At 40.2% G+C, this 23,586-nt stretch overlaps 1 protein-coding gene across 4 annotated transcripts in view; it reads left to right on the forward strand.

Annotated features, from left to right (window-relative positions):
* LOC105478290 (sortilin related VPS10 domain containing receptor 1) overlaps nt 1-23,586 on the forward strand; it is a 596,134-nt gene that overhangs the window by 431,279 nt on the left and 141,269 nt on the right. For all 4 annotated transcript variants that reach the window (XM_071069161.1, XM_071069160.1, XM_071069162.1 and 1 more), the window contains exons 6-7: nt 2,721-2,785; nt 22,171-22,289. In XM_071069161.1, the coding sequence (XP_070925262.1) occupies nt 2,721-2,785; nt 22,171-22,289 (184 nt within the window). The remainder of the gene's footprint in view (nt 1-2,720; nt 2,786-22,170; nt 22,290-23,586) is intronic.

Below are 23,586 nucleotides of genomic sequence, written 5' to 3' on the forward strand. Positions count from 1 at the left end.
GACCTTGCATCTTTTTTTGTTTGTTGATAAGGCAGTAGGGGATGTCACTGGAAACAACAGCTTTGCCATTAAAGATAATACAAGATTAAACAAAAAAACTGCTACCATTTATTTGAGGCCATAAGCACGTGGAAAGCTACACTGAATCCAGGGTAATTATTTTGCCTCCCATTGACACTAGCCATAAGCCGAGCAGATAGGTTTGCATGCTAGTTTTAACCCTGTGTTTCTGGGGTGCTGGGTTTCTCCTGGGAATAAATGGTGGTAGTCATTTCAAGGATGAAACTTAAAACAAGGTGGACAGTTGAACAACATGTAATGGCCCATTTTGAAATAAAACAGTTAACTGCTGAGCTTTCTGGATTTAGGCTTGTCAAGCAACTCATTTTCTTTTTTAATGCTCGTGACTGGTCTTGTCAGAAGAGGTCACCTGTGGATCCAGTTAATGCTTCAGTGTGGGGAGAGTCACCACCCAAAGCCTAGTAGTCGCTGCAGTACTTAACTGAAATGCTGATGAAAGGGTCACTTTCTGCCTGGATTCAAGCAGATTCTCTTGATTAAAATGTCCAAATGCACATCCCACGTCTATATGAGGGAAGTTATGAAACCCTTTTTAGGAAATATCTGCTTCCTAGTGGAAGAAGAAAGTAGGATTTAATGTTCCAAGTATAGGCTCTGAATTTCAGGCCATGTATCAATCAGAGAAAACTTATTGACAGCAGTAACAGGGCCTTAAGGAGACTTCTTTTCTCCAGATGAAGCGTGATTAAGCCAGGTAGCCCTCAGATTCTTTGAGTTGGGAAAATGAGTTTAAATAAGCAGAGTTCTGGGAATGCCCCTAGGACAATGATTAATGTACTTACTTCAGAAAACCCACAGACCTTTATAGCTCCTTTGCTTTCTTTCTCTTTATCTCCTCCCTCTTGTCCTTCCTGCCTTTCCTCCTAACTTCTTTCCGTTTCTTTAGTCTTTCCTTCATTCCTTCCTTCTTTCATTTCACATTTGACTGTCTGTTATATACCAGGAACTATACTATGAATAGAAAGTGTGTAAAGAGAAGACCTTCCAGTAGCTTCACTGAGTATCTCTGTGTGTGTTCTTTTGTATTTGGGTGTTTGTGTGTCTTTCTTGGGGGAAGGGGATGCCTTCACATTGGAAAAACACAAAAATAATTCTTTATAACAAACTCTGATAAAGATCTTATAGGATTTATAACAAACACTTGCTGACAGGAGGAAAAGGCTTTCCCTGTTGTAAATGAGGCATATTTAACAGAGCAAGTGAATTTTCAGTTGTGTCTTAAACTACGATTCAGGGGTTAGGTGAAGCTGGACAAGAGCATCTCAAGCTGAAGGCAGAAGCTTACAGAGGCTCACGGGGTTGGGGGGAGGAATTGAATGTGGTACTTTCAGGCAATGGCAGCATCTTTCAGTGTGGCAGGAGATAAGGCAGCAAAAGTGAGATGGACCCAGTCTGTGTAGGGTCATGGATACCACACTAAGCTCTGGAGGGATAAGTGCTTTTGTTTTGTTTTGTTTTGGAGACGGAGTCTCACTCGGTCGCCCAGGCTGGAGTGCAGTGGTGCGATCTCGGCTCACTGCAAGCTCCACCTCCCGGGTTCATGCCATTCTCCTGCCTCAGCCTCCAGGGTAGCTGGGACTACAGGTGCCCGCCACTACACCTGGCTAATTGTTTGTATTTTTAGTAGAGATGGGATTTCCCCGTGTTAGCCAGGATGGTCTCAATCATCTGACCTCGTGATCCACCCGCCTCGGCCTCCCAAAGTGCTGGGATCATAGGCATGAGTCACCACGCTTGGCCCAGCCCTGGATAAGTAGTTTTAACATTTGCATTTTCTAGCCTTGATTGAGTGGCTGGGCTGTGTGGCTGGGGACCAGTTTGGAGGCATTTTGCTGTTTTCTGTGTGGAAATGGAATGAATTAAAGTTCTGCAAAGCCTGATTTTTTTTAAAAAAGTGCAGATGTTCCCAAGTCTAATTAATCTCATTGTATAAAAATCCTAGAGATAAAGCGTGATTGCCCATATTATTTATGTTACAGAATAATAATTATTTTCTATTTAATATAGCTTACTGCAAGATTACACAAAATAATATGTGTCTCCAAGGCGTTTTAAATAAGCTTTTATTTTGCTTACACGTACAGTTTCAGGCACGTTTCAGAAAGTGAGGTGCATCTATTTCTCTTCACACGGGTTCGACAATACAGAGAATCATCACTGCTGTAACTGCTGCTGCATGGGTTGCGTCACAGGGTTTGTTCACAGGGCAGTAGTAGGTGGTTTGGCAAATTTCAGTGAAAAAATTAATTAGATCAGTGTACTATGGAAATCACTGTTCAAGTCACCCAGCTGAAGCATCTGCCTCATAAGGTTTGAAAGTTTAATACACTGTCACTGGGGTTGTTGCTAGAGTACACACGCAGCATGTGTAGGACCTGTATGCAAGTCCCAGCTAATAACACACAACATCCTTGCTAGAACGCAGGCTGCCTTTCATCAAGTGAAGTTTTCATTATCATTTTTATTTTAAGTGGAAATTTTACTGTCAGGCTGTATAAATAAATTGAGTAGATATATTCTAAAGATTGTGGGTTTAGATGCCTGTGGATATTAGTAGTCTGGGGCTCTGCCGAGTTCCTCGAAGGCACATGTGAAGTCGTTAATATGGATGTTTCTTTTCATGTTTCCCCATTTTTTAGGTCTGTGATGGGGTCAAATAAAGAACCAGACCTTGTGCATCTTGAGGCCAGAACTGTGGATGGTCGTAAGTAAATCAACTTTGCCACAATATTCTTAGTAATATTAGTTCCATGACTCTGTCATGAACTGAGTCTGTGTGATAATCTCATGGTGTATGCAGAGTAATAGTGGATGTGTGGTTTCTGGGGATCTGGGGTTGCAGGGGTGACCTGCTTCTTTTGACTCTAAGCTAGTAAAGTGCAGGTATCCTTTGTTTAGAAGAGCTAAGGATAGGTAGGTAGGTACAGGGGCACAGTGGCAATAATCATGTGATTTGGGCATGAAGACATCTCCTGTCTTCAGTAATGCAAAATAGTCTTAATAGTTTTTCATAAAGATATATTTTCATATATGTTTATAAATATATACGTTATCCAGAAACATGTATATTTGGATAGTGGTGACACCAGCACAGCCCTCTCATCCAATCAAAGTATCTTTCCAGGTAAAGAGAATACCTCCAAACTCTTGATTCCTGAAGTGTTTTGTTGTTGTTGCTGCTGCTACTGTTTTGTGTTGAATTGTTTCTTCAGTCTCCTTATTTTGTCAGATACCATCCAGGCCATCCCTCACTGTCTTGTTCGGAGATTCACAAAACACTTGGAAAGAATTTTGAAAAAGAGAGAGAGAGAGAATTTTTCTGTGTGTCCCTATCAGAGGCAGCAGGAGGAGAGTCAGTTGAGTGAATTGCTCACCCGTAAGTAGTTCTCATCAACTCCGGGTGGTTATGCTGCAGTGAAGGACAGGACTACACCTCTTGGCCTCATGACAATGTTGTAGGTTGTTTTCTTCATTTCACATATGAGGAAACAAAGGCATAGAAAGCTTAAGTTTAATATACGTAAGCTCCTATGGTAAATAAGTAGACGACAGTGATGTCTATCTCACAAAGCCCATCCAGGTGAGAATTCGAGAAATCCATGCACATAAAATACTTCACACAGTGCCTGACCTACTAACACCAGTGATGAATGTTTCCTTCCCCTTCTCTGGCACGGAGGATCCTCAGAAGGGCTAAGCATTTGAGAGGGTACCGCTAGACCTAGGATAGAGAACTCCAGGTGAGAGGGGTAAAAGAAAATGAGAAAAGGGGGAAACTGTAGATAGAAGAGGGTGGGGGAAGAAAAGATAGGGAGAAAGAAAGAGGTCTCAGATGTAGAGGAGAGGAGGAGAATGGACTATCCACAATTACCACAGAGTAATGAGGCTGGTGTAGGCTGCCCAGCGCTGGCCCAAAGAGGGATCATCTCATTTCCAAGACATTCCCAGTTTCTAAAATATCCCTCACAATTCAAAAGCACCCTAATCACTGCCATTTGTGCCTGTCTACCAGTCCTTAGCTCTTCTGAACACAAAGGCAGAAGATCCTGCACTTTACCAGCTTACAGCCAAACAAAGCAGGTCACCCCTACAACCCAAGCTCCCCAGAAACCACACATTTTTTTTTTATTACTATGCATGTACCATGAGATTTCTCATCTCTAACGGTTTTGTTTACCTTTTTGGGGGGAGTGAATATATTTTTTGACAGCGCCAGTAGGGGCACAGGTCAGGGGTCAAGGCTGACCATCCTCCTCTGTAACCCAGGCAAAGCTGCCATGTGTGACATGCCCAGCACTGTGCCTGACACAGAATGAGCTCAACAGGTCAGAGCGGCTTTCCCACCTCCTCAGTGGGCTCACTCTGGTGGTGATCTCTCCGTTTCCCTGGAGCAGATGATGTTATCTTGGACTCCAAGGTCCAGTTCTTACTACATAACAGAGACCAATATTTTATTAATGCAAAAGTAAATGCATCATTGTTTAAAAGTCTTGCTTACTAGAGATAGAGACCATCCTGGCCAACATGATGAGACCCTATGTCTACTAAAAATACAAAAATTAGCTGGCTGTGGTGGTACACACCTGTTGTCCCAGCAACTTGGGAGGCGGAAGCAGGAGACTCACACAAACGCGGAGGGCGGAGGTTGCAGTGTGCAGTGAGCTGAGATTGCGCCACTGCACTCCAGCTTGGCGACAGAGCAAGACTCCATCTCAAAAAAAAAAAAAAAGGTCTTGCTGACTTCCCATTGCTTTGATCATACAGAGCTAAATTCTTATCTTGACCTATAGCTCCAACATAACCTGTGCCTGCCCATTCCCTTAGCCTAATTTTAATCTGCCCTTTCCTCGCTCCTTGTCTGCAGGCCTTTAGGCGTGTTTTCAATTCTTGGAACATACAGGGGTATGTGTCTTGCCATAAAGCCTTGATACTTGCTGTTTTCTCTATCTGGAATATCCTGCTCTCTTGCCCGTACCCTGACCAATCAAGCATAATTGATCACTGTGGATGGTTCAGACCTCAGGTTACTCACCTATTTCTTAGAAAAGCCTTTCGTAAACTCTGAATCTAAATGAGTTTTTTATTTTGATTGCTTTTATACAACCAAGTTTTTTTTTTTTATCACGTTCTTCTCTGTTTGAAATTATACTTTCTATTTACATAATTATTCGATCACAACGGTTTCTCCCCACCAGTCTGTAAGTTTTATGAGAGCAGGGACCATGTATGTCATATTCAATATTGTATCTCCAGAGCCAAGAATGGTAGCACACATCTGTAGTCCCAGTTACTGAGGAGGCTGAGGCAGGAGGATCATTTGAGCCCAGGAGTTCAAGACTGTAGGGCACTATGAACACACCTGTGAATAGCAGCTTCACTCCAGCCTGGGCAACACAGTGAGATCCCATCTCAAAACAAAAACACTATGTCTCCAGCACATGCCACGGCATCTACATATAGAGAGATCTCACTAAGCGTATGTTGAGTGACCGCAGACCTGACTGACCAGTTGTCAGGGCTACCAGTTGGCTATCTCACCTCACTTACCAAGTTGTCTGAAAATGTTAGAGCCTCGCATCTTAAACCTTAGCATGTATGCTACCCACCCAGGGACCTTGTTGAGATCTGCATTGTGATTCAGTAGGGGCCTGAGAGTCTGCATTTCTCACAAGCTCCTGGTGATATCCATGCTGCGGGTCTGTGAAACATGCTTGAGTAGCAAAGTTCCACAACTTTTCACTAATTTTAAGAAAAGTAGTGAAAGAGCTTGAGGGTCTGTCTCCCATGATCGCACCCCTAGTTTAGGAAACTCTGGATGGAATTGGTAGCATCCCGGATTGCTTTCATTTTCAAGCTTTTGGGCATATGCTGCTGCTTTCTGGCTTGTGGCATCCAATGCACATGACACTGTATCCTAAAAACAATGAGGCCATCACTCTTTGTGATCTGCACATTTTCATACACCCAGCATTATTCCTGTGCTCCCTGAAGGCATGGCAGTTGATAATGCCAAACTGTCATCTCAGGCTTAGCTTTCACAAGGCATGAAATATATCAGTTCTAATTTTATTTATTTTACTTTATTTTATTTTTTTTTTTTGCAAAGGCAGCATCTTCAGAAACTATCCAAGGGTGAAAATTCAATAAAAGGATTTAATTTGAAAAGTTAGCCCTGTCAAAACCAAACAGAAAAAAAAAAAAAAAAAACCTACCAATTGATTTAAAGGGTCTAAGCATAACACCTGACCTGTCATGGTGTTAAAAAAAAAAAAAAAAAAAAAAAAAAGAGAGAGAGAGAGAAAAAGAGAAAGAGATTGTCTCAATAACCAAGGCTCCAGTTAAAACAACAACAACAAACAGAGAGGAGGAGGTTGGAAGTAAATAGCACAGAGAGGTCAGGGTAGCCAGGTGTTAGCAAATGTGGCGGCCACAATTTGACAGTGTGTTTATCAAAATCAGGTTACAGTCTCATCAGCTGCGCTAAGAAATCCGTATCTCTGTTATCTCTTTCTCATTTCCTTTTTTTTTTTTTTTTCCTGAGACAGAGTCTCACTCTGTCACCCAGTCTGGAGTACAGTGGCGCCATCTCGGCTCACTGAAACCTCTGCCCCCCAGGTTCAAGTCATCCTCCTGCCTCAGCCTCCTGAGGAGCTGGGACTGCAGGCATGCGCCACCATGCCAGGCTAATTTTTGTATTTTTGGCAGAGATGGGGTTTTGCCATGTTGGCTAAACTGGTCTCGAACTCCTGACCTCAAGCGATCCGCTTGCCTCTGCCTCCCGAAGTGCTGGGATTACAAGCGTGAGCCACCATGGCCGGCCTCTTTCTCATTTCCTGATTGAAATCCTCTTTTATTCTCCATCCATTTATTATTATTATTATTATTATCATCATCATCATTAGTTTTTGTGTGTATGTGTGATGGAGTTTTGCTCTTGTTGTCCAGGCTGGAGTGTAATGGCGTGGTCTCAGCTCACTGCAACCTCCGCCTCCCGGGTTCAAGTGATTCTCCTGCCTTAGCCTCCTGAGTAGCTGGGATTATAGGTGCCCGCCACCACGTCCGGCTGATTTTTTGCATTTTTAGCAGAGACGGTGTTTTACTATGTTGGTTGGGCTGGTCTGGAACTCCTGACCTCAAGTGATCCACCTACCTTGGCCCTTCAAAGTGCTGTGATTACAGACATGAGCCACTGTGCTAGACCCCATTCATTGTTTACATATATGGAACCCATTGTTTTTATTCTAGGTTGTACATCTTGTAGAGTATATGCCAAATATACTCTACAATAATGTAATGTTTTTTTTGTTTTGTTTTGTTTTGTTTTGTTGAGATGAAGGCTCATTCTGTTGCCCAGCCTGGAGTACAGTGGTGAGATCTCAGCTCACTGCAACCTCTGCCTCCTGGATTCAAGCGATTCTCCTGCCTCAGACTCTCCAGTAGCTAGGATTACAGGCACCTACCACCACGCCCGGCTGATTTTTGTAGTTTTGGTAGAGATGGGTTTTCGCCATGTTGATCAGACTGATCTCAAACACCTGACCTCAAGTGATCCACCCACGTTGGCCTCCCAAAGTGCTGAGATTACAGGCATGAGCCACCACACCTGGCCATCATGTTTTTGACTTTGAACAAGAAGTTATTTTCTGACCTTAGTGTGTTCACATATTCTGTAGTCAAGACACTGAGACATTTGACACAGGAAAAATCCCTCACTTGCCAGTTTGGCTCTTCCCCATGCAGTGTGTTGTGAATCCTTATCTGGGTTCGTTATTCAAAATTTACTCTTGGTCTATTTCAGATGTCCCTAGATTACATGTTATACATAATTTCTGTTTCCACTGAAGTTCCCATATTTGAGGGGAGGTGAGCTCTGGAAAGCTTTAGTTTTTACATGAGAAAAAAAAATTATATATTTATTTTTACAAACCTTATAACTTACAAGATTACTTTCAATTATAACGGTTGGAAATAAACTGTGGTAGTATTAGTAATATAAGCGACTTTGTCGCAATAGAAATCGCAGAAATTTTTATATAATAATACAGTCATTATATCTGAAAATATTACTTATACTCATTCTTTCCTCAAAATTGTAGTAGTTATCAGACCTGCCAGTAGATCTTGATATATAATATATTAATTTAAAAAGTACATACAAGGGTATTAAATACTTGTTTTTTAATCTTTTAATAACTTTATTTAAATTTAATTGAATTAGTTTTTTTGTTTATTCTGGGTAATTTATTTTATACATTAAAAAAATTCTGAAAAAATGAGTCCACAGGCTTTCTCAGATTGCTGATGGGGTCCATGGCACAGATTCTGAAACTTTGCCCCCAAAACAAGTGTCTGGATAGGAATGTGTGGTTATTTATATAAACTAGTACATTATCTTAGATCCTCTAGAAAGCTTTTGTACTGTGAGAGTCTATGGTTGGCACTGATGTTTCTTACCAGCTAGCCTCTTATATGTAGATATCTTGTAGTTTACATCTGTGACAAGGATGTTATTCTCTCTGGTATTACTTTCTGCCTTGGGAGGTGAGCTGAAAAGAGCAGGCTCAACTACAGTCAATCACAGGATGTATTGAAAGTTTTGAACATATTTATTGGATGTGGCATTTATTGTTGGCCTGAGTTCAAAGAGGACAAATTGACAGGTTCTCATCCAGGAAGCAAATACTTTATTGTTTAAATATTCTGTGTGTGTGTGTGTGTGTACATTGTAGGAGCCCAGTACATTAAAATACTAAAAAGGAAACCTACATTCTATTGATTTACCTAACATAGGTGCATTTGTGTATGTGTGTGTGTCATGCATGTAGTTAAAGAGAAAACATTGACCAAACTGTTAAATTGAAAGCTGTGTGAAAAGTTGTATCTTATTTAATCTCCATTCTATGTCCAAAATATAACTTAGAGCCTGAAACATTTATTTTTATTTTTATTTTATTTTACTTTTTTACTAGAGATAAGGTCTCACCATGTTGCCCAGGCTGGTCTTAAACTCCTGGGCTCAAGTGATCCTCCTGCCTTGACCTCCCAAAGTGCTGGGATAGGCATGAGCCACCACCCCCAGATGAAACATTTAATATTTGTTGAATTAATAAATATATTAGTGTGTCACTATTTAGGTATATCTACTGAAAGAAGGATCTTTAACTACTGGGTCTGTGGAGCCCTGTAGCACTAACAGATGAATGCAAGAGACTTACTAACTCCCTGAAACTGGGTGCCACATTTTATGCATATTTGATTTTGGAGGAAAATAACATAACTTTTATCAGAATTTTTCACATGGCAATTTCACATGGATATATAGTTGTATATTATGGTCATCTGTAAGAGAACCTGCAGTACCATCTTTGGCATTATTGCTTCTCCCTTTTACTTCTGAAATAAAAGGCCCAAATGTTTTTGTACTGGTGGTGATCTGTGCCAGCAGGAACAGGGGACAGGGGACAATTATTGGTCCCAATGTTTATTTGCATGAGTGAGTAACCTCATAACAAGTTTCCCAAGGACTAATCTTATACACTGGGGAACAACAAACCTTGGCCCTTTAACCAGCTGTGAAAATGACTGCCCGAGAACTCTGTGAAATGAGCCTCAAACTAGCATTTTAACAGGCAGAAATAAAATAAAAGAAACTCACAACTTTATATAACTATGCATCCCACTAATTCTGGTCTTGGGTGAGAACTGGAAATCTCATTTTCTACATCCTATCCACCAGCTTTCCAACCTAGTTTCCATATTGAACAGTAAGTGTGTCAAAATTTGGATAAGGTAAGTGCTGCTGAAATGCTCTGGGGAGGTAATAGAGACCTCAGTTCTCAAAGTCTTCAATATCTTAGCTATAGAGTGGTTTTACTATGAAAATAGATTACTTTTATACCAACAAAAATAGCAATGATAACAATAAAAAGCCAAGAGGTTATATATGTATGTGTATATACATATATAACATATATGAAATACAGCATATATATATATGCTATATTTCTCCAGAAATTGTTTAGGCTTATACAGATGATTATGTATATGTATACACACACATATACTTACACGAGTGTTCTTGTTGAACAATTGTGGCAAATTTAGTGTTTGTGAATACAAATGCAACTTAAAAATCTTTTCATATCAGCACATATACATTTAGCAACTTCATGGTTAATTGATATATAGAACCCCATTATAAAGTCAACTATATTTAGTAATTACTAAATTATAGAGACCTTTGTAGATATAGAGACTTCTGGCTATTTCAAACAATGTGAATATATACATATACACACATATTATTTATTTGGTTAGTAAGCATTCAAGCTCGCGTAAGCAGCAAACACTACTGAAAGAGAATTTGATGAAGGAAAATACCTGGGTCAGAGAGTATATATATTTCAAATTTTTGTAGACATTGTCAAATTGCCTCCTGAAATATTTGCAACAATGAATAGACTCTCAGTATGAGAATGCCTGTGTTTGCAAGCCCTCAACAATCTTGGACATTATTGAAGACTTTTCAAATATAACCCATCTGAGAGCAAATTTTAAAAAGGCATCTCCTTATTGTTTTAATCTGTATTTATTTAATTAGGAGTGAGGTTGAGAATTTTTTTTGTTTTTCTTCGCTACCTTTATTTCTTCTTCAGTGAACTTTAAAAAAATCAAATCTCTTGAATAGAAAATATGAAACCTTTGGCACTGATATACACATTTAAAAATATCAAACTGGCACCCCCCACTTTGGCCAAAGTTCCAACGCTAGCACAACAGTTACCATTATTAGACCTCGCATTTCATAGTCTTCCTTTATCTTCTTTTTTTAGTCAATTTATTAATAACTTCCAAGGTAGAGCTTGGAAGAGGTTAGACGTTTCCATTTCTGGTCAGCTTCAGATTCTGACAGATCCTTACCACTTCCCAGCATGCTGAGAAAATGCACATTCTCACCTCTCTTCTATCCCCAAATAAAGCAACAAGGTTTAGCTGGTATAGCCAGAATCTAGTACTATGCTTTTTTTTTTTTTTCTAGCAGTGTTACTCTGACCCCATATTTCATATTGCAAAAGGCTCTTGATTTCAATGACTAGTGACATCCACTTGACCTCTCTGATTTAGTAACCTGAAGACAGCCCTAACAACCAACCAGAAAAGCATGAAATAAGATAACATGGGCCTCCTAGCACAGCATTGAAAAGCCTGATAGTGACAGTACAACAACCGGCTCTGCTGGGCAGCTTTCAAATTGGGTTCTTTGTAGCCATTATATGCCACTTCCTCTGCTTCCCAGGTGCCCACCCACCTGCATGAAGGTCTGTGCCCTTATATTCCATGCTGAGGCTGAGAGAACAAAGGTGCACAAAAAACTTTTCACTCACAGACCTTAACTTTAGGACAAAGATCTAGGCGTCTATTGGGTCCTTGGGATCCCTCGGAATACTATAGCAGCACTCCATATAAGATGCAGATGTGGCAATCCCCAAGTGTTGAAAAATTTCTAATGTTTCTGACTCCTGCTTAAAAAAAGTAGCATCATAAAGACCCTGGCATTTACTCACATATTTTCTTCCTTTGTCCTCTAAATGCTCAAGCAACAGTGATGCTAGGATCATGCATTATATTCCTATTACTTATTTGGTGTGAGCACACTAGGTACTTTTCAGCTGCCTTACTTATAACAACCCTTGGAGGTAGATACTATTCTTATTTTCCTCATTTTAATGATGGGGAAATGGGGCTTACAAATATTTAAGTGTTTTTTTCCATTGTTTCAGAGTTAGGATTTAAAGCCAGGTCCGTTTTACTCTGGACCTATTATTCATTCATTCAAAAAATATTGTTGGACATCTACACCACATCAGATGCTCTTCTAGGCATGAATAAGGGATGATTAGGAGTGGATGCAAAGGCTCTGCTCTCATAAAGTTTACCTTCTAGTTAGGGGAGATGTTATAAAAAATATATGAAGCATTTGTATGAGAAGTGGAGCGACAAATGTATGAGAAAAACAGAATGGGGAGAATAGAGAGTGATCAGAGAAAGAGGGCCATCAAGGAAGAAATCTCAGATAAGGTGGCATTTGGTATTTAAGCCAAGTCTATATGGAAATATGGGAGAGAGCTGTGTGTCTGCCTGCTGGAAGAGCATTCAGACAGAGGGAAGAGTACATGCAAAGGGTATGGATATGAGCATACTTAGCATGGCTGAGGCATAACAGAAGGCCAGGTGGCTGGAATAGAGGGAGGGGCGGGCAAACGTGTCATCTGTCTTTATTCCACTGAGACAAGGACTGTGCCATACTGTTCTTTGTTGAGCATCTCCTGTGTTTCAGGTATGATAGCTGGTATGGAGGATGATAAAAATAACTAAGAAATTGTTCACTGAGGCCGGGCGCGGTGGTTCACGCCTGTAATCCCAGCACTTTGGAAGGCTGAAGCTGCTGGATCACGAGGTCAAGAGATCGAGACCATCCTGGCCAACATGGTGAAACTCCGTCTCTACTAAAAATACAAAAATTAGCTGGGCGTGGTGGTACTTGTCTATAGTCCCAGCTACTTGGGAGACTGAGGTAGAATCGCTTGAACCTGGGAGATAGACGTTGCAGTAAGCCGAGATGGTGCCACTGCATTCCAGCCTGGCGACAGAGAGAGACTCTATCTAAAACAAAAAAACAAAACAAAACAAAAAACAAAAAAAAAGAAAGAAAAAAAGAAATTGTTGATTGAATGTGTCCACATGTCTTAGAGGCAGTGTCTCTCTGTTCTGAAATTAATCTTATAGCATGTAGACACATGTAAATAAATGTGCACACCCTCTCCCCTCTCTCCCCCTTCTAAAAATAAAAATAAAACACCTGGAGAAGAAACTGGAAACTGTATGCTTTCTCCTCCATGAGCTAAACAGTCTCATTTCTTCCTGCCCGCTTTCTACTTTCATTCCTGCTTGCTTTCTTCTTTTTTCCCTACTTTTTATCCTTCTCTCTCTGTCTCTCTTTAACTCCTTCCCTTGCCCCCTACTGTCTTTGTAAACTTAATTTGGAAAGTTATGTGATATGCTTCTCAGTTCTCCATGATTGAGTGTGACCTTGTGTGTAATTTTCTGTCTTTATCCAACTGAACTAGGTTCTAGTGTGGGTTTCCAGTAGGACTTTCTTGCAAAACACACAGCCAGTGTTCCCCAAACACATCTCACATTCTCTCATGCCTCTGTGCTCCTGCCCAGTGCTCCTTCTTTCTAGAATGATGAGTTATCCTTGTCATCATTCCAGGCAGCCTTCTAGGCTTTCCCTCAGCTCTTCCATAATGTCCCCATCCCTGACAAAAGTAATTCCCTCTATAACATAGACTGAATAGTAAAATAGTCTCTAGCCTAACGAGGACTAAATAGGCCATGGAGGAATAACAAGTCCACAGCTCTGTGTGATACAAAGTGAAATAAATTCAGAGTCACAGGAAAAGTTTCTAGGACAGAGCAAAACATCTGTGCAGAGGTAGGAGGCCTGAATGTCTCACCAGCAAGCCCATAGCACTTCCATTCCTCCTAGGATGCACTCATCATGCTGCACTGTAATTGGACAGGGAACTTTCTGTATTTATATTATCAAATTGGTGCAAAGGTAATTGCGGTTTTTGGCAATTACCACAGTGACTCTTTGCACCAACCTAATAGTATGCTTTTCATTTTCTCTCTCATGTTCCCAGTTTTTAGTTTCACGCTTGGCTAAATTTGATGATCCCAGAATTTTCCCTGTAGTAGTCATGGCCTCCTGAATGCCTAAAGGCCAACAATAAAATACAATGTTTAGTCAATTACACTGGTACCAAATCAAGAAATTTCATAGAAGAAAGCAATGCTAAATCACAAACTCATCATGCCAAGCTAGAACATCTGATGTCAGTTTATAATTTTTACAGAAGTAGCTTGTCCTCTGTGTAAACTTTCTGGAGCCAAGACTAGAATCTCACTTTTGACATTCTCAATTTCTAGCAGGTACGTGTGACAGAGGGCACTAGAATAATGATAGGAATTAAATGTATATGAACAGCAGAGTGTTGTGTGTGTGTGTGTGTGTGTGTGTGTGTGAGATGAGTACATTTAATACAAAAGTTTCAAAACAAGTAATAGAGCAGTAGAACAAAAGGAGAAGTTATATGCACCTGTATGGGCTTTACAATCTGTTCTGCTTCTAAACAGATTGCTTAAATTGCTGATTTAAATTGTTTCCAAGTGGAAACAATGAGGAAGAGGTGAGTTTTAAAGTGCTTATGCTTGCTTCCATCGTTTCTAGCTTTGTTTATAATTAAACTTCTGCAATATTAGGGAAAATTAAAGTATTTGGTGCTAAATAAATATGTGTTGAATGATAGAATGGGTGGATAGGGTCCCAGAGATCTGTAATATATTTTTTTGCTCTGTTGGTCAGGCTGGTCTCGAACTCCTGACCTCAAGTGATCCACCTGCCTCGGCCTCCCAAAGTTTGGGGATTACAAGTGTGAACCACCGAGCCCAGCCTGGATTTTAAACAAAGTTTAAGAGAGAAAAAATCATGTGATCCACTTAGCACAGTTCCTGACCCCGAGGAGAGGTTGCTCTGGTTATTTTGGAGGTTAATGCTGCTGCTGCTGTTATCAGTGACATTCTGGGGATGGAAAGGTTTGTCTAAGCCCCAGGAAAAACTTCACAGAAGAAGGTCCAGGAAGTATTTGGACTGAATAACAGGAAAGGAAAAGACAGTTGAAACCAGCAGAACTCTCTGAATGAACATAGGGAGTCAGCCAGGAATAAGCATGCCGTTTAGAAATAGCAGAAGCCCTCAAGACACAGACTTGCCAGCAACATCACAGAGCTTTGTTTTGTTTTGGCAGCAGTGGGAAGGAAACAGGTTTCAGTGGATAATTTATGGTAAAGATTTATTGGATCTTAAAGTCATAGTCTGATTTGTAGCATCCTTTTTGTTTCTAAGCTTCTAATAACTCTCATTATGGAAAGAAATAGTCTAAAACCGAGCTTGGTCAATGACCTTCTCAGAGTCACACGCCATGCTGGAGATGGAACTAGGACCCAGAAGATCCCTCCAACAGGAAGACGAAACACCTGCCATACCCACCGATTGGCCCTGTGTGTTGGGTGCAGAGGTGACTTCCACATTCTCCTTGTAGCCCTACTTATTTTGCAGTGCTGTCTGCTAACCACTACCACACACTGTACTGCCTATGCAGATTTGTATTTATATTAATTATTATAGAAGGAGAATATTTTTTCATGGTGTTTTTAAAAACATACTTAAAAGAAAAAAATCTTTAACCCAAATTAAAATTGAATATAAAAAGAAAGAAGTGGCCAGGTGTGGTGGCTCACTCCTGTAATCCCAGGAGGTCAAGGCAGATGAAAATGAGGTCAGGAGTTCGAGACCAGCCTGACCAACATGGTGAAACCCCATCTCTACTAGAAATACAAAAATTAGCTGGGCATGGTAGTCCCAGCTACTTGGGAGGCTGGGGCAGGAGAATCGCTTGAACTCGGGGGGTTGCAGTGACCCGAGATTGCTGTCACTGTATTCCAGCCTGGGTGACAGGGTGAGACTCTGTCAAGAAAGGAAAGGAAAGGAGGGGAAGGCAGGGGAGGGGAGGGGAGGGGAGAGGAGAGGAGAGGAGCTGCCTCAGGTAGAAATATGCTTAGTACTTTACAGGTGGTTAGCTTGAGACAGTGAGCAGTATTGGTGATTGAAGAGAGAGGACTTAAATACCAACAACAGCTACTATTATGTGAGTACAGTCTAACCTGGTGCTAGACTCAACACATTTCAGGACTAAGGCAATCAAATGTCATAACTTCTGGCAAGACGGATATTGTTTATTCTCATTTTGTAGATCAGAGTTTGGAGATGTGGAGTGATTTACTAAGCTAGCAGGCCTTGAGCCTGCATTTAAACCTCTGATCCTCTGTTCAAAGCCTACCTTTTTAAAAGCAGCTTCCCTTTTCTAGAACAGCACAGGTTTTGGGTGGATGGGGATTGCATTATTCTAAGCAGCAGCTGTTGCGGAGAGTGAAGATGCTTGAAAAGAACAGCACAGTGTCCTAATTACCTATGGCAAGGAAAACATCTGTGTAGGAAAAGTAATGAAATTAATTCTAATGTCTAGCAGTTGCATGCATTAATTGACATTAATTAATGCCAGATTACAAGATACTTCCTATGGAATCACATCATACACTCACCAGAATTGAATATGGAAAGAGTTCATCATACTTAATGCTATTACAGCAAGCCCCAGGGGGAATAAGAGTGATTGGTCCCTCATTATGAAGTGCAGCCAATTTCTTTCTGTTTCCATTAGGAGGAGAAAGGGAACAAACCAGGAACACTTTACCACGGGCAGACTGTTCAAAATGGATCATTTCCCCTTCAGCTTGCAAATTTCACTTTGAGCCACTCAGAGGAAGAAGTGGTTTGAAGACCTCTTCCGGGGCTTTTCTTGTGTCCCTACTTTTACACTTGGTAATTCTCAGACCAAAGGTAGCCGTATTGCACAGCTCAACAGCAATATGCGGCATGGGAAGTAGAGAAAGAACAAGCAGAGAGAGACAGTTGATCTCACAGCCCATCTTGACTCCCCCCTCCCCTACTTGCCCGGCTATAGAGGGGCTGGACTAGGGATTTGTTGTACAGATTGCCAACTCTTTCACATTAGTGCCTCTCCGCTGTTGTTGACATCTCATATATATCTTTTATTCATTTTTCCTGTGCAAACATACATTTATAGATATCTATATATACAACCTGCCAAAAAACCTCAGGTCCATAATGCACATATTTTGGTAACCTACTTTTTAAAAACTTTTATTTTGGAATAATTTTAGATACACAGAAAAGGTACCCAAGATAGTACAGAATACATGTACTTTATACCCAGCTTCCTCTAACATTAACGTTTTACGTAACCATGGTATATTTTCCAAAGCTAGGAAATTAACATTGGAATAATATTACTAATTGGTAACCTACTTCTATAATATAAAATATATTCAGCATTCCCTCATAAAAGCAAGATTTTAATAGCAAACTCTAAATGTTCCATAGTTTATTAAGTTCTTTTTCTATTGTTGCCCATTATGTTTTCTCCATAATTTTTTATTATACATAACACTAATAAATATCTTAGTTGTTAAATCTTTGCATTGATCTTTGACTTTTTCCTTACATAGAATTCTCAGAAATAAACCCTAGGTCAAAGGGTATCTCTTTTTTTTTTTTTTTGACAGAGTTCACTCTTGTTGCCAGGCAGGAGTGCAGTGCCATGATCGCGGCTTACTGCAACCTCCACCTCCTGAGTTCAAGTGATTCTGCTGCCTCAGACTCCCAGCCAAGTAGCTGGGATTACAGGCACATGCCACCATGTCTGGCTAATTGTTGTGGGTTTTTTTTTAGTAGAGATGGAGTTTCACTATGTTGGTCAGGCTGGTCCCACATTTTTAAGTATCTTGATTCATATTGCCAAATTGCCATTCAAAAATGTTAAGGTGTTCATGTTTTGTATCTAGGGGTATCTGTTTGAACCTTAGATAGAAGCCAGACTTAACAAAGATTGGCCCCAAACTCACTGGGATTTTTCATGTAACATAGTATAGTAGAAATAAACCAAAGTTGGAGTCAGTCTAACCATGTTGCAACCACATACTGCCATTTCTACAAATCACTAATTTTTAGCTTCATTCTCTTTATCTGCAAAATCAGTTGATATACTCTGTAGTGTTGTGAATATTAAATGTACTATAGCTATGTGAACATGTTTCAGACTGCCTGGCTCATAGATGATTAACAAATGTTAGATTCCATCTTTGTTTTCTCCCTAAAATCCCTTAGATAATAATGTCTATATAGATGAGTTAGAAACATGAAAGGAGTATGTTATTATTTTCCATCTTATGTTTGTACAGGGACCTCTGAAGAGGAGATTTAGGTCTTAAGGAAAAGAAAAGAGCCATCAGACATTAATACAAATAAAACAAGAATTATGTATGCATCAAGTCCTCATTAGGTGTCAGTCTTAGAAGTTCTAGTTGGAAATTGTATTTGTAATTAGAAGCTCAAGACCTCCTAACAAGTTCATATTGTGTTTAGCCATTGTTTTTTGTTCATTATCTCACATAACAAGAGGCACAGAGGTTGGGCAGCTTGAGGCTCAGTACCATCAACAGCTCAATGATGTCATTAGGGAATGGGTACTTTCCATCTAGTTGTCATACTCATTGTGTAAGCTTGACTGTAAGACTGGCTCCTTTGGGCAACCAGAAGCCTAGAGCCATTCACATTGAGACACAGTGTTTACAGAGGCAGAAGATCTTCTGCTGTATCTCCTGATATCTCTCAGCTTCCCCTTAAAAGCTCTCTCCTCACTTCTCATGTACCAATACTAGGTTTAAATGCCCCCTTCTAAAACAACCAATGGCAAGTGGAGAAGGAAGGCTTGAGTGGGTTTAGAGTGACAACATTCATTCCTGCATATGGGAACTTCTGAGTCACATGGAGAAAAGAAGAGCTGACAGATCCAATATTGGATATTTCAGCAAAAAGGCAGAGAAAAATGGGTGTTCAGCAGCTCGCCAAAGTACCTGATTCAGAAATACAACTGGAATATTTAAATTTGGCTTAACTAGTCTTTTTAAGCGTGTTCCCAAAGCTCTCATCATTATGAAAGGTAGCAAAACAGAAAACAGAAGTATTATCATTCTTAATCATAACAACTAACATCTGTATGAGTTTGAGTTTCAAAACATTGAGCATATATGTTATTTTAATTCTTACAGCTAAAGTACAAGATAATTGATATTGGCATCCTCCTTTAATAGATGAAGGAAGCAGTGAAACTGGCCCAGTTGTCCCATAGAACATGATGTTTATGCTTTCTTTTGAATGAACACAGAAATTGATCCTCCCAGTCTTCAAACTTGAGAAAGTTACATTTGTTTTATCCGAGTTCTCATCTGAGTTGCTTTATCAGGAAACCAACCATCAGGCCTCCCAGATATCATCAAGGAACTTAAGCTTACCAGATCACTGCATCTAGACAATAAGACACCAGATCCCTCACCCATCCTGATTGCCTAACTGACAACTTGCTTGCTGTTGACCAGCTCTTCTTCCTTACACCCCTTAATTCCTATTTTCCCACACATGGTTACATTTCTTCCCTGCTATATAAACTCCTAATTTTAGTTTGTCAGGAAGATAGATTTGAGACTGATCTTCCGTTTCCTCAGCTGTGGCACCTAATTCAGGTCTTCTTCCTTAGCAATACTCATTGTCTCAGTGATTAGCTTTCTGTACCACGAACAGATAAACCAAGACGGAACATTGGTTAGCACTGCAGTAACAGCAAGGCTCGGGAAGATGAAAGGGTTTCCTATGAACTACACAGCTAATAAATAAACCACACCAGAATTCAAGCCCAGTTCTTATTGTCATAAATCTCCGTTGTTTCTATGACCCCCAAGCTACATTTTGGAAAACAGAAGTCACTTAAAAGCTGTAAAATGGTCTGGCAGAGTGTAAAATTGTGAGGTAAAGATTTTGTGTGCTAGAGGGAGGATCGTTCTGGGAAGGGATGAGTCCCAGAAACTGTCTTTAAAAAGATCCTGTGTTCTGCTCTAACATGAAATTACAGGAATGCCTGAAAAAGGAGATGAGGAAGGAAGAATAGAGGACTCTAATTTAATTTTGGAGGTGGCTTCACACCAGGACTAGACAGGTTAAAGCGCTTGAGAGCTATCCCCATCTTGGGAAATGGCAGTGGGGTGAAGGAAGATGGTGTGTAAGGCTCTCCACTGTCTCCTGAGAGTTTATCAGAAACCCCATCAGTCATTGGTCAGAGGGAGCAAGAATATATGCCGACCCCTAGTGGCACTCTTTGCAGAATACAGTTACACACAAGTTCCTTAAGTAAAGGTGGTCCTGGACAACTTCGCCTTCCTAGTTTTCTTAAGAGAAATCTTTACTGAATCCTTATATCTAGCTTATCTGTCTCTCGACATACTATTCCCCACCTCAATTTCACGTAAATAATCATCTTCTGATATTTTAATTTGGAAAAGTGGATTTCTGCATAAGTCTCTGGTATCTTAAAATCAAACCCACCTACTCATTAAGCATCAAAAACAAGTAAAATAACTTCTTTTTTATACTCTAAAGGATATATTTCAATAAGTGGCATGTTCCGACAAATATTCATTTATTGGCTACTGTGTGCCGGCAACAATATTAGGATCTGGTGGGCACGACAGTGAATAACAGCAACAACCAAAACAAAAAAGGCATTTGTCTTTATGAAGATTACATTCTAATGGGAGCAGGGCTCAGTAAGAAAGAAATAACAAGGTAATTTTATATTGTGATAAATTCCATAGAGAGAATTAATGGGATGGTGCGTGATAAAGAATAATCATGGAAGATCCTCAGATATAACAGTGAGCTAGCCAAAAATCTAGAACCTGCTTTGAGAACAGCCTGGGGAGAAGCATTTTAGGCAGAGGGAATACAAATAAAGAGTCTTTAAAGTGGTAGAAGGTTTGGCCAACTTCCTGAACATAAAGTAGGGTGGATTAGAAGAATTACAGAGAGAGAAGAAGAGAGCATGGTGAGAAGTGGGGGAGGTTGGAGGGTTGGCGTGGTGGGTGGTGGAGAGTTTGAATTTATTCTCAAGGCAATGAGGCAAAAGGCATTTTACGTAAGGGAGTAACATAATCTGATTAGATAGAGACCAGGATAGTGTGCTCAAAAAACAGGAATAGCCTCCTTCATAAAATATATTTCCAGTAATAGAGATCAAACTGATGTAAGAGTTCTCATTACTGATATTGTATTTATCATCAGATGATCGGGTGAGATCCAAGGTCTTAATCGATCCAATTGTAAAATAAAAACAAAGTCTTGACTCAAGGAACTCCTCCCAATTCAGTTTTGCTTTTTTTTTTTTTTTTGAGACGGACTCTTACTCTGTCATCCAGGCTGGAGTGCAGTGGCGTGATCTTGGCCCACTGCAACCTCCGTCCCCTGGGTTCAAGTGATTCTTCTGCCTCAACTTCCCAAGTAGCTGGGATTACAGGCGCCTGCCACCGCGCCCAGCTAATTTTGTATTTTTAGTAGAAACGGGGTTTCACCATCTTGACCAGGCTGGTTGTGAGCTTCAGACCTCATGATCCGCCTGCTTTGGCCTCCCAAAGTGCTGGGATTATAGGCATGAGCCACAGTGCCCAGCTCTGTTTTACTTCGAATGAATTATGAAAGAAAAACCCTTATCTTAACCTAGAATCTTATAACAACATCATTTTATCATTAGATGATGAATGATCAAATGTATGTGTGTTTTCCTGTTTGTCAAAGATCAAAGTGTGAAGGTGAAACCTACTAATGAAAAAAAAATTGACCATGAAATCGCAAGTATTATTGCCAGTTTTTTGAAAATATTTTCATTTGGGTTTGGGAGGGAAAAAAATAATTAGCAAGAATTTAGTATTCTAGGATATCAAGACTTGATGGAAGCACCAGGAGATGTTGTAGGTGGTATTGAGAGCAAGTGAGTAAAATAATAATGATAATAATTTAAATAATAATAACAATGACAATAATGTATTTCACAAAGATTATGAGACTTGTTTAGAGAATTGGAAATGGTGGCGGGACGCGGTGGCTCATGCCTGTAATCCCAGCACTTTGGGAGGGGAGGCCAAGGCGGGCGAATTCGAGGTCAGGAGATCAAGACCATCCTAGCTAACACGGTGAAACCCCGTCTCTACTAAAAATACAAAAGATTAGCCAGGCATGGTGGTGGTAGCCTGTAATCCCAGCTACTTGGGAGGCTGAGGCAGGAGAATAGTGTGAATCCGGGAGGCAGAGCTTGCAGTGAGCCAAAATGGCACCACTGCACTCCAGCCTGGGCGACAGAGCGAGACTCAGTCTCAAAAAGAAAAAAAAAAAAAAAAGAATTGGAAATGGTAAGGGAAATAGCAAACGTCCACCCTGACTCTAAAGCTCTATCTGTATATCCCCCTTAACCCCATGTTTTTTATTTATTTGTTTATTTTCAGATTCACATTATCTAACTTGCCGAATGCAGAACTGTACAGAGGCCAACAGGAATCAACCTTTTCCAGGCTACATTGACCCAGACTCTTTGATTGTTCAGGATCATTATGTGTTTGTTCAGGTATGAAAAATCCACTTCTGTTGATTGTCTCAGAAACCTTTATTTTCCTTGTTTCTGTCCCTATTGCAATCCCTTTTGCCTGCTTTACACTCCATTAAGAGTCAAAAAGAGAGGAAGGGAGGGAGGGAAGGAGGTAGGAAGAGAGGGGAAAATCACTATCTTTTCAACAAAAGGATAATTACTGAATGTGGAATCTTCTATAGTAACAGAATAGTAATGAGTTTCTTTGGGCTGTGTCCGGAGGATCTTATCCATATGGGGTCATGAAGGCATCACAGAGAGGAGTGAGATTGTCTCTAGGATGATGCACAGTATGATCTGTCCCCCACACCTGCATTCCAAAGAAGCTTCCAGTTATCAAAGGGACTGAACAAATATGTCAGTCTCTTTCTATCTGGGGAAGGGTCAGCCAATCAGCCCCCTCCCCAATACCCACTTTAAAAGTGGAGAAGCAGGAATGGGAAGGGAAGCTGTGGGGTGGCTGGAGATAGTGGGAGGCAGAGGCCAGGGGGTGAGTAATCAGCTTTTATTGTCATGCACCAACTGTGATTAGAATAAAGACACTTCAGAGCAGATATATTCAGCCAGGGTTTTCACCCCCAGGAGAGTGGAGAACAGTTTAAGAAGCTGAAGTTTCCTGAGTTGTTAGTAGAGACAAGAAGCAAATATGCTGCACTGCTTTTCAGCATTCAAGGAGAAATTTAAGCTTGTTTGGACAATGCATTTAAAAACTCAGTTACCGCCTTCCATGTTAAAAATGACAAAGGTACAATTACTAAATAGCTTATATGTATATATAAAATTATACATAAAGACCCATTCTAGACAGTAATACATTTATTTCGACAAGAAATTGGAATTTAGAATATTTAATTACATGCTTCGAGGAGGCCATTTGTTTAAGTGCCCATTGGCCTGTGTACTTTTAACATGTTTCACATGTGATCTCACACAGACACACACACACACACCCCATTTCTTTATTCTTCAGGAAAATTAGTAATTAATACTCGGACAATTTCAGCATCAAGTTGTCAAGGGACATTCGAATAGTTACACGTATTGGTTCTGTCTATAATAATTCATTTCTGTTATCAGTGCCGCTCCCAGGAACCTTTTCTGGTTTCTAATAACAGTTTGTGATCCACATCTATGACTTACAAATGAGAATCAATTCTGCATTTGGAATTTCAGACAGTCTTTACCCATGCCACCATGAACATCCTATAGCCCCTCACTAGACCTAAGAGGTGATCTGGCCACATGATAGTGAAGATGATCACTTTCCAAGTCACAT

This window comes from Macaca nemestrina, chromosome 9 (assembly GCF_043159975.1).
Source record: "Macaca nemestrina isolate mMacNem1 chromosome 9, mMacNem.hap1, whole genome shotgun sequence".
NCBI lineage: Eukaryota > Metazoa > Chordata > Mammalia > Primates > Cercopithecidae > Macaca > Macaca nemestrina.